Source organism: Pelophylax lessonae (genome assembly GCF_965119305.1).
Source record: "Pelophylax lessonae genome assembly, chromosome: 2".
NCBI classification, from domain to species: Eukaryota; Metazoa; Chordata; class Amphibia; order Anura; family Ranidae; genus Pelophylax; species Pelophylax lessonae.
The window spans coordinates 547772757-547791039 of record NC_138769.1 but is presented as its reverse complement, the minus strand read 5'-3'; the positions used below and the strand labels follow the sequence as shown (position 1 = coordinate 547791039).

The 18283-nt window shown below is 45.4% G+C and overlaps 1 protein-coding gene across 1 annotated transcript in view; it reads left to right on the top strand.

Moving 5' to 3' along the window:
- RUBCNL (rubicon like autophagy enhancer) overlaps positions 1–9250 on the top strand; it is a gene marked incomplete at its 5' end in the record, with an annotated part of 89200 nt that extends 79950 nt beyond the window's left edge. The window contains 2 exons of the mRNA XM_082247253.1: positions 3634–3724; positions 9019–9250. Coding sequence (XP_082103379.1) covers positions 3634–3724; positions 9019–9158 — 231 coding nt within the window. The 3' untranslated portion in view covers positions 9159–9250. The remainder of the gene's footprint in view (positions 1–3633; positions 3725–9018) is intronic.
- Between the last annotated feature and the right edge of the window lie 9033 nt (positions 9251–18283).

Here is an 18283-nt window from a genome sequence, read left to right as displayed (position 1 = left end):
GGATGACCAAAATGTCCCTGTGAGGTCCCCAAGCGCTTTAATAGGCATTACTCATATGAGGAGTCCTTTCTTAAGACCTGGACTGTGCCACAATGGTGGAACCTCCTGTTTCCAGAATAAACAAGGCAACCATAATTCCTGTTGAAGAGTCCCCGGCCTTTAAGGATCCAGCTGACCTGAAGGCAGAGGCTGTGGCCTTCAATATGTACACTCTGGCTGGTTCGGCAATGAGGCTGGTATTCACCATTGCCCTAGTGTCGCAAACTCTGACCAAGTTGGCTAAGCTCTTACACCGTGACCTGGAGGGGTAACGGCTCTCCCCTGCCTTTGCTGAGCTGGCAGACCAGCTGGTCCAGGGGCTGCAGTTTATCTGTGATGCCTGTTTGGATGCGTCTCCCCTGATGGCTCGCCACTTTTTTTTTTTTTTTTTTTTTGGCAGTGGTCCTTAGGCGTGTCTTTTGGCTTAAGTGCTGGTCTGTGGATAAGAGGCCTTGACTGATCATCATCCTTTTCAAGTAGATCGCCTGTTTGAAACTACCCTGGATGACATCATTAAAGGTCTCACAGGAGGGAAGAGTAACCCTGGATGACATCATTAAAGGTCTTACAGGGGGGAAGAGTACTTTTCTTCCACAGGCTACTAAGGGCAAGGAACCTCGTCGTAGACATGGACCCTCCTTCAGAAGAATTTTTTTTTTTTTTTCGTCCCTCGACTGACAAGAGTTCGAAGCCTTTCAGGGTCTCAGGAGGATACAGGAGGATACAAACGAATCTGGTCTGGCAAGCCAAGATCGGGCTTCTCCAGACCCGTGGACAAGGCTCCTTCAGCATGAAGGGGGTGTGCCCTCACCTATATTGGGGGTGGGGAGGGGGCGGGGCATCTTTGCTGGTTTCCGGACACATGGACTTCTCTGGTGCAAGACAAGTCGGTCCACAAAGTCATTCGGTCTGGCTACAAGATCGAGTTTTTGTTGTGCCCTTGCAAGGTTTTTTCCTTCCAACTTGCACCTGCCCCCAGACTGCTTACAGGGCCTCTTTAGGGAGGTACAGGACCTGTTCCTTCAAGGGGTTATTGTCCCAGTTCAGATTTTGGAATGTTTTCAGGGTTTTTATTTAAACATGTTCACAGGAAGGCAAAGTGCATCCAATCTTGGACCTCAAGGCGCTAAACTGGTTTGTGCAGGTTCAGAATGAAGTCCATTTAAACAGTGGTGGCATCCCTGCATCAGGGGGATTTCCTTCTCTGCTTTGCTGTGGGAGATGGGTGTTATCAATTTGTGGTGTTACCCTTTGGTCTCGCCTCTGCTCCTCGGGTCTTCACAAAAGTGATCACCCCGGTGCTAGCTTTGCTACGGGGGATCACGGTACTGGGCTACTTGGACAATCTCCTTCTGCTCTGTTGGAAAACCTGGAGATCACAATACGAACTCTGCAGGAGTTCAGCTGGATTCTGAATTTTCAGAAGTCTGCCATGGTTCTGTCCACAAAGTTGGACTATCTGGGCCTGACTCTGAACTCTGCCTTAGCCAGAATGCTCCTTCCTCTGGACAAACTCCAGAAATTGCAGGCTGCAATTCGCCTCCTGTCAAACAGATGGTCGTCCCTCCAGACTTGCATGCCGGTGCTGTGCCTGATGGTGTCACTGTCTCACTGTCTACCTTCGAGGGTGTTCCGTTTGCACAGTCCTGTATGAGGTCCCTTGAAAGGGAGATTCAGACCAATTGAGATGAGATTCCGCAGTCGACAGTCAATCGAATCCAACTGAGTCAGTGAACGAGGGAGTCCCTGTTATGTTGGCTTCATGCTTCGGCTGGACAGTGATCTCCACAGATGCCAGCCTGTCCGGCTGGGGAGGCGTCCTTGGCAAGCATTCTGCTCAGGGGATCTGGACGCTGGAAGAGTCCAGACTACCGATCAATTACTTGGAACTCAAAGCGATCAGACTGTGTCTGGATCGTTGGACCGATCGTTTTCTGGGTTGTCAAGTTCGCATTCAATTGGACAATGCCACAGACATGGCTTAAGTCAATCACTAAGGGGGCACAAGTGTCCTGGTGGCTCTGGAGGTAGCCGGCATTCTAAGGTGGGCAGAACTGTTCGTTCTAGCCCCCTCTGCCGTACCACATTCCCGGGGTGGAAAATTAGCAGGCGGATTATCTGTCAGCAGGCGTTGCACCACAGGGATTGGTCCCTTCATCCGGTATGGTTTTTATCAGCGATGTCTCCAGTGGGGCACCCCTGAGGTGGATCTGTTGGCATCTCGGCTCAACAAAGGTGCAGAGGTTTGCTGCGGTTGGTGACCTTGTGGAGTCAGTATTGTCTGATTTAAGCCTTTCCCTCCTCTCATGCTTCTGCCAAGACTTCTAAGCAGGATCGAGGCAGAAGGGATTCCAGTCATCTTGGTTTCTCCGGACTGGCCTCTCCGGGCTTGGTACGCTGATCTGGTGGGCAGGTCGCGGACACTCCTTGGAAGCTTCCTCTCAGGGAGGATTTGCTGTCCCAAGCACCAATCTTCCATTCTACTTTACAGACGCTGACTTTGACGGCTTGGCTGTTGGAATTCCAGGTGCTGAAGGCTAGTGGTTTATCTGTGTCAGTGATTCCTACACGATTGAAAGCTAGAAAATCATCTTCTAGGAAGAGCTACCATCGTACGCGAAATACATACATTGTGTAATATGAGTCTCTTGGGGTTCATCATTGCTCCTTCTCGGTGGCTCGAATCTTTCCTTCAACGGGGGGTTGAACAGAAATTGGCCTTGAGTACCATCAAGGGCCAGGTTGGAAGCTTTGGCTTCTTTCAATGACCTTTGGCCAGACACTCCCTGGTGCGTACCTTTCTTCAGGGTATCCCACATTTAATTCCTCCAGTTCGGGCTCTGTTGCTGCCTTGGTATCTTAATTTGGTTCTTTCAGCTCTGCAGAAGCCTCCCTTTGAAAATATTTGGGAGATTCCCTACTTGCGCTGTCCCAGGAGGCCTTTTTAGTGATTATCACCTCTGCACGCAGAGTGTCTGAACTGGCGGCGTTATCCTGTCGTTCACCTTCCCAGGTGTTTCACAGGGATAAGGTGTATCTTTGCCCCTGTCCGTTGTTCCTTCCAAAGGTTGGCTCTGATTTTTCATTTGAATGAATACATTGTGTTCCCTTCCCTGTGTCCCAGGCCTAAACATCCAGTTAGGGTGTACCTGGCAGCTACATAGTCTTTCAGGAAGTCTAACTTGCAGTAACATCCCATTTTTCTGATTGACGGACACCGCACCCACCCCTCTGTGGAGTTATTACTCTCCTGACACTGCTTGTTACAAAACTGAGTGGCTGTAGCAGAGAGGGAGTATACCCCCCTGGGACTGCCCATGGGTGTAGCCAGAATTATTTTCTGCCTAGTGTCCTACTCCTGTAGGCAGCAGTATAACCCAATAGTTATGAATACCTGGAGATGTGTGCGTCAATGAACATCAGAAAAAAATGGGTTTTATGTAAGTCAAAAATCCAGATTTTTGCTTAGAGTTGAGTTTGAAGAGGTTTTCATTTGTTAAAACTAGGACTCTATGTACAGTATCAACTGTCTGTTTTCTCTAATTTGATTTTTTATTTTATTGTCAGTAAACAACTTTTTATTTTGTTTTCCAGTTGTGCCAAGCCAAGGGGTTTATATGTGAATTTTGCCAAGAAACTGATGTGATTTTTCCATTCCAGATACAAACCTGTAGAAGATGTGAAGGTGTGTATTGTACATATAATCAGTTTCCTCCTTCATTCTTGTGTAGTGATTTGCTGCATTGATGTGTTTTCTGCACTTCTGTATTGACAGTTACAGAACCTTTAAAGCAGTAGTAAACCTAAAAGCAAACCTTTTATTATATTGCAGCTTAACAATTCTAGATGTGATGACTGCATAGTTTGCTTTTTTTTTAGGCTTGCTTTCCTTTATTTTCTGCCAGTGAGTCTGTTTTCCACAGAACAAGCTGTCCTGCAGATGTAGTAGTTAGAGGGCTAAGAAAAACAATTTAACACAGACGGGGGTGCTTACATGGATCAACATTTATTTATGTGAAACCTTTATCCCAAAAGGGGAAAAAAATGTACTGTAACTGCAGTGTGAGCTGGAGTTTGGCCTCAGTTTGTGAGTGTATCTAAATCTGCTAGTACAGCGAACACTCCCCTGTCCACCCAGACTGACAATGTTGCGGTCCAAAGGTGCCATGGTGCTTCCTTCATCCAGAATGGGGGCACTTTATTACAGGAGGTGTGTAACTTGCCAGATCACCTTATGAAAACAGAGGGGGAGGAAAAAGACATTGAGAGGAAACACACAGAAGGGATAAATGTTATCACAGGGGCAGGACTGGCTTCTGTTGAATGGTCATGGTGCAAATCCAGCATTTGGTTCTGTGCATGCAGCCAATGGCTGATCAGTGTATTCTAGTTAGGGGGAGCCCCCGCTGTCAGAATACAATAGCGCAGCAGGGGAAAAGCATGTATCCACATCACTTGCGTGGATGCTGGGATCAGTTTGGTTTTTTGTTCAACCCGCTAGCTTGAACTAAAAATAAATAAATAAAAAGCTAAGCTATACAGTGAGAGACTCAGTATAGCTGTCTGCCTGTTCCTCCTATATGGGCAGACAGTTACTGGAGAGCTCATTGAGAACTACGAGCCATCTGCAGCAGCAATGGAAGACAGTCTTTGTAGGTCAATCATTCACAGAGCTCTGTGAATGGATGATGCAGCTAATGTGGGTGGAGGCAAATTGTGACAGTGGTTGTGGGAGAGGATGTGTGGCAGTGCTGAGGGAGGTTGCTGAACATGTTGCATGTTACACCCTAAATATGGGTGTAATATGTTGGATAAATTCACCCTTCTGGACAGAACTGTCACTGCCAGTCTATATAGGCCACACTAGTATCCTGGCTCTGGTGCAGAAGAGCTGTCGCTGCCACCAGTTTCCCTTTGATTGCATTAGGAGCAACAGATGGCTATTACAGTGTATCCTGAAAGTATTCACAGCGCTTCACTTTTTCATCATTTTATGTTATAGCTTAATTCTAAAATTGTAGAATTTTGAGGAAGTTAATGAATTTAATCATACAATACCCCATAATGGCAACGTGGAAGAAGTTTGTTTGAAATCCTTAGCAAATTTATTAAAAATAAAAAATCACATGCATAGAAGTATTTACAAACTTTGCCATAACACTCAAAATTGAGCTCAGGTGCATCCTGTTTCCACTGATCATCCTTAACTTGTTTCTACAACTTGATTGGAGTCCACCTGTGGTAAATTCAGTTGATTGGACATTATTTGGAAAGGCACACATCTGTCTATATAAGGTCCCAGAGTTAACAGTGCATGTCTGCGCACAAACCAAGCCATGAAGTCCAAGGAATTGTCTGTAGACCTCCGAGACAGGATTGTATTGAGGCACAGATCTGGGAAAATTACAGAAAAATGTCTGCAGCATTGAAGGTCCCAATGAGCACAGTGGTCTCCATTATCCATAAATGCAAGAAGTTTGGAACCACCAGGGCTCCTCTTAGAGCTGATCACCTGGCCAAACTGAGGGATCGGGGGGAGGGGCTGTATCAAAATGGTGAATAACAACAAAATTTATAATTCAGGTATACTGGACAGCCACTGACATATATCTCGTGAATATTTAGAATGAAAGCAGGCACCAAGAGCAGTTTTGATAAAAAACATAAAACAAAACTTTACTGGACATCATAAACACAAAGTTTCCTTAAACATCTTAAAAAGTTACCATTACTGGACATCATAATACATAAAGCTCCCTTACACATAAAAGTTACCATGAACAAATACACTTTAAACATAATACTTAGCTTTTGGTAGTTGTAACAGCGTCCAATAGATCTCTGCAACAAAGGGGTCTTGGCCGCATGTTTCCAAACAGCCAACCTTCCAAACGAACAAACAAGCAAGGCTACATCATAATGGACGTTTTCTCTGTGTGACCCTCCAAGGAGTCAGGGTGATGGGAAAGAGGCTTTCTCATGCAAATTAAGCCTTTTTTATAGTACTGTGCACAAGAGAACGCCCACAGGATGTGGTCATACCTCTTGTCCACTCATCAGGTCACTTTGAGTGAGGTCATCCACACATGGCTGCACCCCCCCCCTCCCCCCACAAGCACATGGTTCATTAAATATGCGGCAGCCATTTTAGAACCACCTGTAAGTGAGAGATTATTATTATTATTATTACACATGTATTGGGAACATGTAAAAAATCCACAACTGATACAGGGGCCTTAGGGGGTGACCAAAAACCTGATTGTCACTCTGACAGAGCTCCAGCATTTCTCTGTGGAGAGAGGAGTATCTTCCACAAGAACAACCATCTCTGTAGCACTCCACCAATCAGGCCAATATGGTAGAGTGGCCAGACGGAAGCCGCCACTCAGTAAACGGCACACGACAGCCCACCTGGAGTTTGCCAAAAGGCACCTGAAGAACTCTGGCAATGAGAAACCAAATTCTCTGGTCTGATGAAACAACAATTGAACTCTTTGGGCTGAATGGCAAGCATCATGTCTGAAGGAAACCAGGCACAGCTCATCACCTAACCGGTAGCAGCATCATACTGTAGGGATGTTTTTCTGCGGCAAGATTTTGGAGACTAGTCAAGATCCAGGGAAAGATGAATGAGCAATGTACAGAGACGTCCTTGATAAAATCCTGCCTCAGAGTACTCTGGACCTCATACTGTGGCGAAGGTTCATCTTTCAACAGGACACCGACCCTAAGCACGCGGCCAAGGTAACAAAGGAATGGCTACAGGACACCGACCCTAAGCAAGCAGCCAAGGTAACAAAGGAATGGCTACAGGACAACGCTGTGAATGTCCTTGAGTGGTCCAGCCAGAGCCCAGACTTGAACCCGATCGAACATCTCTGGAGAGATCTGAAAATGGCTGTGCACCGATGCTCCCCATCCAACCTAATTGGCGCTCGAGAGGTCCTGCAAAGAAGAATGGGAGAAACTGCCCAAAAAAAGTGTGCCAAGCTTGTAGCATCGTACTGAAAAAGACTTGAGGCTGTATTTGGTGCCAAAGGTGCTTCAACAAAGTATTGAGCTAAGGCTGTGAATACTTATGTACATGTGATTTTTTTTTATTTTTTTATAAATTGGCAAGGATTTCAAACGTTTTTCACGTGGTCATTATGGGGTATTGTTTGTAGAATTTTGAGGAAAATAATACATTTAATTTATTCTGGAATAAGGGTGTAACATAAAATGTGGAAAAAGTGAAGCCCTGTGAATACTTTCCGGATGAACTGTAGAAGCCTCCTACCAGGAGTACTTCTACACACAATATTGACAATGTTTAGAATGTACTGTTAACTGTTACTTTTGTTTAACATTTGCACAATTTATACATTTCACTAGATCTAATAATGCTTACACCCAGGCAAAAATTGAACAGCTGTGTTTTTTTAATTTTTCATTTGACTAGTACATACAGCATATGGTAGACAATCCAAACCAGGGCTAAACCTGAGTGCTGGATTTGAAATCTGCATTTAAATTAGGAAGTTAAACCATTCTACAAAAAGGTGTGTAGTCAAAGGAAGGCAACTGTGTGTGTCGGAGGACCCTCTAGAATAATTTGACTATGCTGTACAACATATATTTAAAGTGGTATTAAACTAAAAAGCAAACATTATATTGCAGATTACCAGTTCTTAGATGTGATGGCTGCTTTTTTTTTTTTTTTTTTTTTTTTTTTGCTTTCTTTCCTTTATTTTCACTTGGTGATCTGACCAGTAAGTCTGTTGTTTTTTTTAGCAGAACAAGCTGTCCTGCAGATGCAGATGTTAGTAATTGGTTTGTCTCAACCCTCTACTGACAAGAGTGCTTACAGTGGTCTGCTTTTTTTTTTATGTAAAATGTTTATCCCAAAAGGAACAAAACTGTTTGCTGTAACTGCTTATAAAGTGTTGGCTGGAGTTTGGCTTAAATTTGTTAGTGTTTACATCTGTTAGTGTTGATTGACAATGCTGCTGTCCAAAGGTATCTCTTGCTCCTTAAAAAGGTTGTAAACCTCCCAATAAAGAAGAAAAAAAAATCCCTGAAAGACAAAGGCATAATGCGCTCGTATGCTTTGCATACTAGCTCATTATGAAATACTTACCTTAGAAGAAGCCCCCGCAGTGCCACCCACTCACCGCTGACACAGCGTCCATCTATATCCTGTTTTCCTTCCGGGTTTGCGTCCTTCGGCCATCTGGCCTGAGCCGCGATTGTCACTCCCGTGCATGCGCACAGGAGCTGCTGTTCACGGCACAGGGCTCTGAAGGAACAGCACGGGGGCCGTTCCTTCAGAGCGCATGCACCAGTGATGTCACCGGCTGCATGCAAAGTAAAGATCTCCTAAACATTGCATGTTTAGGAGATATTTTTACAGTACCGAATAGGTAAGCCTTATCATAGGCGTTCTTATAGGTACAAGTTACAGAGGAAGCTTTACTTCCTCTTTAATCCAGAGTGGGGGCACTCTAATACAGAAGGTGTGTTACTGGCCAGATCACATTGTGAAAACAGGAGGGGTGGGGGGAGTAGGCTAAAAAGACAAATGCAGTCACCATATCTAATGATTGGTAAGCTGCAAAATAATTACATTTTTGTTTTGGGTTTAATACCACAGCCACAGGTTGAACAGCCAGGTTATAGGGGGCTATCATTTGGCATAATAAACAAAAACCACTAACTTTTTTTTTTTTTTTCTTTTTTTTTTTTTCTTTTTTTTTTCTAAAGGCCTCCAAAAAATTCTACCCTTTAAACATTGTAATCATCTGTACTAAGCTGAAAGAACTTTTCTTTATGTCGACATCAATGTGCTAACCCTTGGCAACCAATTCTATTCTAGAGTTCCAGCAGTTTAGAATAGATTGTGAGTGATTCTTAAGGGATATTGCACAGTTCCCTTTGCTGCTCGTCCCAAACGATAGCTGTTTACTTTTCTACCATTTTTTTTTCTTCTCTGTATTCTAGTTTGCAAGGCCTGCTATCACAAGCAATGCTTTAAGACTGGCGAATGCCCAAAATGTATAAGGATAAAGGCAAGGGAAGCCTTGAAAAATGACTCGCCGTTTACATCAAGTGGTGAAATGGACTCAAACTCTACACAGTAGCTTGTATTTAGTGATTTTCCATTTTGTATATTACTGTTAAAATGTACAAAGCTTTATTTATGAAAATATTGGAACTGCTCTATTTTCACACTGAATGTATTTGTATATTTTTCAAGAACTATTTTATCAGGTTTTAAAGTTAGTACTTTTTGTATTTTAGGTTTGATGTCAAGTTTGGATTACACTGTGTGCTTTGATGACAAAAATATGTTGCCAACAACAAATGGATGGATTTTTTTTATTTTTTATTCAGGTTGGATTATACTTTGAGGTGGTCCAGCCCCCCATGGAAAATTGTATAAAGTCAGCAGCTACAAATACTGCATCTGCTGACTTTGCTGGATTCCAGGACAGGCAAGTGTCCTAATATGCAATGTCTGTACCCCAGCTAATGTTTCCATCAGCTCTCGGGTGCTGCTGCCACTGCCGCCATTACCTGTAAGGGAAACTGGCAGTGAAGCCTTGTCGATTCCCTACTGTGCATGTACAAAGCATGCTGTGCTTTGTGAGTGGCCTGGCATTGGGTAAAGGAGGTGGGGGCAAACTTTCAGGGGATCTCGTTGGAGCCAGGTCCCCCCCCTCCGGTACCACATTTGGCACCATTCAGGGGAGGGGGGCAGATAAGCAGAGCTTTTGGGTGGAACTCTGCTTTAAATGTCAGCTTGAAGTTTTTGTTAACAGTCCTCTTGGATGAATGCATTTAGTAAAACAAAGGTGCTGAAGTACTTGTGACTTTTGGAGAAAATGTATTTCATGGCTCCCTATAGTCTTGGCTACTTAAACAATTGTCTAGGCATTTGGTCATGTGACTTGTACTTGTACGAGACTGTGGCACACAGGTACAGTATCCTCTGGATTCATATACAGGACATTGCATCCCAAATGTTTTAAGGGTTTCTACAAAAACTTTACACGTATTAGAGAAGATTGGTGTGTTTTTTTTTTTTGTTTGTTTTTTTTTTTGAGTGTTAAGTGATGTGCAATCAATTAATTTTAATTTTTTTAACACACATGGTAAACAAAGGTTAGACATATATTTATTTTTCCCCTATAACTGTTTAATTTTATAACCAGGAAATTTTACAATGAACTTGACATCTTACATGTTTACATAAGATAATTCAGGTTTTGTTGCTTGGTTTCATTTTATGCTATTAAAACTTTTTGTGTGTGTATATAATGTAATTTTTTTCTGTTCTTTTCAAAAGTGAATGTATATTGTGTTCATTTTATTCTATAAGAAATAAAAGCAGACTTGTTTTTTTATAACTACGTTTTTATCTAAATGTTTCCAGCCTGAGTGAATGAGCAGTCTGAATTGGGGAGGAGGAGGTGGTTAGTGGTAGCTGGTGGTTGATTGGCGTAGCTAATCTATGCTGCGTTTAGTCGGTCCATCTGTAGTTTCCTATATTTTATGAACTGAAATAAAGTGAAAACTGGTAACCATGTGTAGGTCAAATCAAATGTTTCCATTTTTGGATTGATTAAGTGAGGATTAAAACCCCTGTCAGGTTTTTTTTGTCCTCAGAACGGTTGGGAAGATTTCCCTTCACCTCCAGTCCCATAGCAAAAACAGGAAATAAGAGGAAATCCCTCCAAAGTAAGTGAATCCCTTGTTTACCAGAACTAGTGTTTCCATTAGAAAATTTCCCCTCTATTACAGTTCTGATGTCAACTCAAAATTTGGAATTTTTTCTTTTCTTTTACTTTTGATGATGGTAAACAGGACAAATAGTGTGGGTGAATCTCCCTAACGGGCACAGACAGCAATAAAAGGTCAGGTGTTCTAATCCCTCACCACTTTTTTTCCAAAACTTAAAAAACAATTACACTTTAACCACTTGCTGACTGCGCTATGAAATGTTGGCTACAGTGCATTTGGACAGTTCTGGGAGGGCGTCATATGATGTCCTCCTGTGAACGCGCCCACCCACTGCACAGCCGGGATGCTCAGTGATCACTGTCTTTCGGATACAGGTGGTCACAGATCGGGGTAAAGAGCCAAACACAGCAGCATTTTACATCGTGATCAGCTGTGATTGGACACAGCTGATCATGTGGTAAACACACTTGCCAGTTATCGGCATTCCTTTCCTCATGCTGTCAGTGTGAGGAGAGAGCTAGTGACCGGCTAGAGTGAAAGGGGACATCTGCACTGATTATCAGGACACTGATCAGTGCCGCCTATTAGTGCCCTTCAATTACCTGTTTGGAAAATATTTTACCAGAAACTGTTTTCATTTTGTTAAGCAAATAACCCAGCAGTGATTAAATACCACCAAAAGAAAGCTCTATTTGTGTGAAAAGAATGATAAAAATTTCATATGGGTACAGTGATGCTTGACCATGCATTTGTCATTCAAAAACGCTGAAAGCTGACAACTGGCCTGGATAGGAAGGGGTTAAAGTGCCCAGTAGGCAAGTGGTTAAGGTAAACAAAGGACAAATATATAAAATGTAAGCTCACTGAAGATGCACTGCAACTGCCCTTCAGGCATCTTTAACCACTTCCCTACCAGCACATTGAAAATCAATGCCGACAGGAACCTCTTTCTGGCGGGTGTCACATGTCCACCCGTTCTTGCTGCTCATGCGCGTCCCTTGGGGGCGAGCAGCGCAGCAGTCTGGGATGAGGCGTGTCCCTCAGGACACAAGCCATCCCTGATCAGGGTAAAGAGCCAATGAAAATTGGTCTTTTACTTTATAACCGGCTATCATAGCCGGTCACGTGTTGTCCTCGCTGCTCACACGCGCCCCCAGGGCACACAGTGCGGCGATCGGGTATAGGGTGTGTCCCTCAGACACAAGCCATCCCCGTTCAGGGTAAAGAGACAATTAAATTGGCACAACCAGTCACAAATGTCAGCAAACGACAGTAAATCACCGTTACTGGGTTTTCTTTCTCACACACTGATCCAGTGTGAGGAGGAGATCTGGTAACAGTGAGTTACCAATTTCAGTGCAAAATACAGTCCCCAGACTGCCCCCACAGTAAAGAATACCTGTCTGCAGCCCCATCAGAGTACCCGTGTACCCGTCTGCAGATTTATCAAGAGTACCCGAGCACCGCTCCTGTGGGGTCATTTTATGGGCATTTTTATATTGTTCTGGTGCTCTAGGGCCTTCACAGATGTAATGGGTAGTCAGAAAATGAAATGTGTAATTTATGCTCCTAGAACGCCTGAAGGTTCTACTTGGATGTTGGGCCTCTCTGTGGCCAGGCTGTGTAAAAGTCTCACACATGTTGTATAGTCATACTCAGGAGGAGCAGCAGAATGTATTTTGGGGTGTCATTTTTGCTATGTACATGCTATGTTAGCAATATCTTATAAATTGGCAACTTTGTGTATAAAAAAAAAAAACCCTTTTCCATCTTGCCCTCACTCGACTTTCTGTCTCAGAGGATCCGGGACCGGATTGTTTTCCCCACTGCCGACAGGTCTGGTAAGTGGGGAAAACAGCTGGGGCACGGCGGGAGGGGGGGGGGCACCCCTTCTGCTGCACCGTAAGGGTGATTTCCACAGCAAATTCGCCACTGGGACCACCCTTATCTGAAAGCAGGCTGCCTGCCGTTTAAAAAAAATCCTGGGGTTATGGCAGCTATCTGGTTAAATAAAACTAGTAGAAAAAAAAAATTGCAGGCAGGCTCTTTATTGCACAGAAGGCATTCTATTTCTCCCCTGCAATGAAACAAACTTGCCTACCTCTATTCCTTATTATATACACTGAGTTGTTCAAACAGTGCAGTTCATAGTACCTTACTGGTACTCTCAGCATTTCCATGGTAAATGATCTGTGCATGTGTACAAGTTATCTTACACTGGCCCATCAGTGCAACCAAAGACCTAGCATCCATAAGAAGCCAAGTGAGGGACTTCAGATCATTGGAGCAGAAGTATTTGTGGAGATTAGTCCTGCTTTAGGGCGGGGACACCACTGGACCAACAGTAACCACTCATTTGAGACTCCACTAATGGATTTTGGACTGTAAAATATTTGTAAGAAGTATTGGGAGTCTCCCTTGCCCAGAAGTAGCATATGCATTGGAAAGGACTTGGAATCTTAGGGTCTCAATGGGATCCAATCGCAGTAGCAGCACTAGCAGAAGCTTTAGGCTGCATGAACATACAGGTGGCTTGCACTGCAGAAATAAAAGCTGGAATCAGTTTTTCAAGCGCATCTGCAAAAAACATATCTCACAAGGGTATGGGACTTATCAGTCAGTTCCTTTTGTAATTTGAAGCTGAGGCAGGAATGAAGTACATCTATGGACTCTGAATTTAGCGTTAGCAGCCCTGGTTGAGAGATTGCCCTTAAACTAACGCATAACTGCAGTGAGTCCTCTTGGGGAAAAAAACAAGTAGGTCTCATCCAACAGCGTTAAAGAAGACTGCAGAAACTCAAGCAGGTTAAAGCCTTCAGGTTACAGAGGGCACTGTGGGTCCCACCAGAAGCAGATATGTTTGTGCAACCATATGCTAACCAAAAAAAAAAAAAAGGTAGGGCCCAAAATAAATTAACCCAAGTTTACCAGAGATGGGTGTCCAGCCCTCTTTAGTGCCCTGGAAAACAAATTGGGTAAACTGAAGAGATGTCAACAGGCAGCTTCAAAAAATCCTGACATAGGTGCCAATATACCACAGCACCAGATGCAGAAAATGTGGTGTTGCCACAACTAGGAGGGTGGTGGACAGAGTCAAACAGACTCTGCCCCGGTCCTCGCATATGCACTGTATTCTTGGTATAACTCAAGGGACCATTTAGAAAATTCAATTCTTGTCTACCTGTGGCACTGGGATGCTCGGTCACATTCTGGTGCACCTGTAATCCATGACATGCGAGGCACTCATGTACTCAGAACTGTGTTCTCATGCTGGGACTACTGAGGGGTGAAACAAGCCCGTTCAGTGAGCAGGTGCTGGGACGTAGGAGAGCTGCATCCCCACTACCCACACAGGGAAAATTGTCCTGCAACAGATATTGGAAGGGCACTGGGTGTGACATGTACAGCCAGTGCACATCCATCTCCATCTAGAACTTGCCCATACCTAATATGGCTACTGACAACCCCCCTCTCCAAAGTGAGAGGCACAAAAGAGCTGCTGGCTGTATAAATGTATTGCAGTAATGACAAAGCAAACAACTGCCCACCTAAGGCAAGACACAACCCATGCAAAGAACGAGTATCTCACACGCGCACCATTAGGACACAGCAGTGAGAATAAAGAGGTACTCTCAATATAGTGATGGGAAGTTTGGATCTTTTATGTGAATCGGTTCATTTCGAACTACTCATTGAAATTAATCGATTCTTTGGTTCACTTGCTGAGGCTGCTGACAAGTAAGTGAACCGAAGCTCTGGATCTGACTCAACCTTTATTAAATGATGTGAATTGGAAGACTTTGATTCACAGAAGGTTTGCAGATTCTTGTTTAGTTAAAAAAAGGAAAAAAGTGATAAACTAAAACCATTTCCACCGACCCCCGATGTCTGCATGTGAACAAACGTGCGTAGGGCATGCACGTTTACATAATTGATGATTGCGTCACACGGTGGGTGTCACAACAAACGTCCAGAGGGCAACAATTCTAGAAAAATAACTAATATCCTGTACAGGGAGCTATAGCTCGAGTGACCGGCGGCTCCGATGTCCTCCAGCCACTCGCGATCTCCTGTTGCAGAGGGAAAAAGACAGACGGCTGATGTAAACACAGCTGTCTGTCATTCTCCCTGATGTAAGCACAGAGGCTATATGATCCTGCTATGTAGGATCGTATGTCTCTGTGATTACATCACAAGCCACGCTCCTAGGAACACACTTAACCCCTTGATCACCAATAAAGTTAACCCCTTGCCTGCCAGTGTCATTTTGACAGTAACAGTGCATATTTATAGCACTGATTACTGTAGTAATGTCACTGGTATTCCCAAAAGTGTCAAATGTCAGTCAGGGGTCCGATCTGTCCGCCCCAATGTCGCAGTCCCACAAAAAAAATCGCAGATCGCCGCCATTACTAGTAAAAAATAACCAAAACAATAAAAATGACAAATCTTTCCTTTAATTAGTAAACGCAATAACTTTTGCGCAAACCAATCAAAATACGCTTATTGTAGAAAACAAATTGGCCTAAAATGTTAAAAAAATTTTATTTTTACATTTTTTTTTGAGAGAATTTCATGTGAAAAAACAGAATTTTTGTAAAATCTTACCGTAAAATTCCTTTCTCTGAGTCCTCCGACAGGTCGCCGCCCACTCACAGTCTTCACCAATGGGTATTGACCTTTGCTCCGTAGGAGTAGCTAGGCACAAGACTTGTTAGTAACAAAAGCTTTTAGCATAGACACACCCCTAGGGGCTGTCCCACTAGTCAATACCTCCCTGCACCAGCATTCCCAACTCAGTTTGGTAGCATAGCAGTAAGAGTACACAAAAACCCCAAAAGAGGGGCGGGGGGCGGCGACTGTCGGAGGACTCAGAGAAAGGAATTTTACTGTAAGATTTTACAAAAATTCAGTTTTCTCTTACGTCCTCCGACAGTCGCCGCCCACTCACACAGTCTTCACCAATGGGATGTCCCAAAGCAGTGTAGACATGGAGGGGTGGGAGACGCAGCCGCAGAAGAGCAACGCAGTACCCACATCAGAGAAAGGAACCTTACATACAGTAAGAGAACCAGCTGGGCAACAGGAAAAAGTGCTCAACAGGAGCAACAACCCAGGAAAACAAGTAACCCAGAGGTAAAACACCCCAACAGCCAAAGACCCCAAAAAACAAGGGTCCGTATGGCACTGCTGCACTGAGAACTTTACGGCCAAAGGAGGCATCAGCCGATGCCTGAACGTCCACCTTATAAAACTTGGAGAAGGTGTGCACGGACGACCAAGTCGCCGACTTACACACCTGGGCCACCGAAGCCTGATGCCGGAATGCCCAAGACGCACTCAAAGACCTGGTAGAGTGCGCCTTCACAGGGAAGGGCGGAACCCTTTCCTTTAAGGCATAGGCCTGCACAATGGTTTGTCTGATCCATTTGGCGATGGTCGCAGCCGACGCCGCCATGCCCTTCCGAGGTCCCTCAGGAAGGACAAAGAGGGAATCCGACTTGCGAAAGGATTTAGTAGATGACAGGTAAACCCTGATCGCCCGAACAACATCCAAGGAATGCAAAACAACCTCCTTAGGATGTTTTGGCTTCGCGCAGAGTGAAGGCAGGACAATGTCTTCATTAAGGTGAAAATCCGAGATCACCTTTGGAAGAAAGGACGGGTTAGGTCGCAAGACCACCTTATCCCTGTGAAGTACCTTATAGGGAGAGCTACAAGACAAAGCCGCTAGCTCCGACACCCTGCGAGCCGAAGTGATCGCCACCAAAAAGGCAACCTTCTTGGACAGCAGAGGCAACGAGATCTCCCTGATCTTTTCAAAGGGAGCATGCTGTAACACAGACAGAACTAAGTTCAAGTCCCACGGAGGCAAGGGCTCCCGCCGAGGAGGGGCCAAATGACGCACCCCTTGAACAAAGGTGCGAACCAAGGAACTTGACGCCACAGGGCGATGAAAAAGAACAGCCAGTGCAGAAATCTGGCCTTTTATCGTGGCCAGCGCCAAACGCTGATCCACACCAGATTGGAGGAAAGCCAGCACTCTTGACACGGAGTATGAGCGAGGGGAGTACCCCCTGGACTCACACCAGGCAAAGTACGCTTTCCAAGTACGATAATAAATCTTCCCCGAAGAGGCTTTTCTAGCCTTGATCAGAGTAGGAATGACCTCAGGGGAGAGACCCTTGTCCCTCAGGACCTGGTTTTCAACAGCCAGGCCGTTAAAGCCAGCGACTGTAAAGCAGGATGGAAGATCGGCCCTTGAGACAGGAGGTCTTCCTGTACCGGCAGTCGCCACGGAGGTCCGACTGTCAGATGAACGAGGTCTGCGTACCAAGACCGGCGAGGCCAGTCTGGAGCCACCAGAATCACCGTGTGCGGTTCCGAGGCCAACCTGCGAAGGAACCTGGACAGCAACTGAATTGGAGGAAAGGCATATATCAGATGATACTGATGCCAGGGCGCCACCAACGCGTCCGAGACGTTCACCCGAGGATTGCGCGTCCTTGCCACGAACCTTTCCACCTTGTTGTTCAGACGAAACGCGAACAGGTCCACATCCGGTGAACCCCACTTCGCGCACAACATCTGGAACACATCCGGGTGTAAGGACCATTCCCCCTGGTCCAGGGTCTGGCGGCTCAGATAATCCGCCTGCCAGTTGTCCACCCCCGGAATGTGTACTGCCGTTATCGCCGGGACGTGCGTCTCGGCCCAAGACAGAATGTCGGTCACTTCCCGAGCCGCTCGGGCACTCTTGGTGCCCCCTTGGTGATTGATGTAGGCCACAGCGGTGGCATTGTCCGTCTGAACCCGAACCGGACGGCCCTGAAGCCGTTCCGACCACTGGAGAAGGCAAAGCTTTATCGCTCTCAATTCTAGAACGTTGATCGGAAGGGAGGATTCCTCCTTCGACCAAGTTCCCTGGGCGGACAGGTTGCCCAGGACACCACTCCAGCCCGACAGGCTGGCATCCGTGGTGACCACCGTCCAAAATAACGGACGAAAAGTCTTGCCCCCCGACACCGTCGGGGACTGGAGCCACCACAGAAGACTCCTTCTGGTGCGACAGCTCAACGAGACCTGCAAATCCAGAGACTGAGGTCGCCCGTCCCATTTGGCAAGAATCTCCGCTTGGAGACCCCGCGTGTGAAACTGGGCAAAGGGGATCGCCTCGAAGGACGAGACCATCAACCCTAGACACCTCATGCATGTCCTGAGTGACGAGGATCGGTTGTCCCTGAGGGACCTGACTTCGTCCCGAAGCGTCCTGAGCTTGTCCTCCGGCAGGAAGACCTTCACCTGAACAGAGTCCAGAACCGAAGGGCACAGAGTCGACTTTGGAACGTTTATGGTCCCCCCGAACTCCTGGAGCGTCTGCACCGTAGTGGACAGATCGGTCAACAGGCTCTGGCTGGCACTTGATCTTAACAGGAGATCGTCCAGATATCCCAAGACCGCAATGCCCTGGGCTCTTAACAGGGCCAGAACAGGCGCCAGAACCTTGGTAAAAACCCGCAGA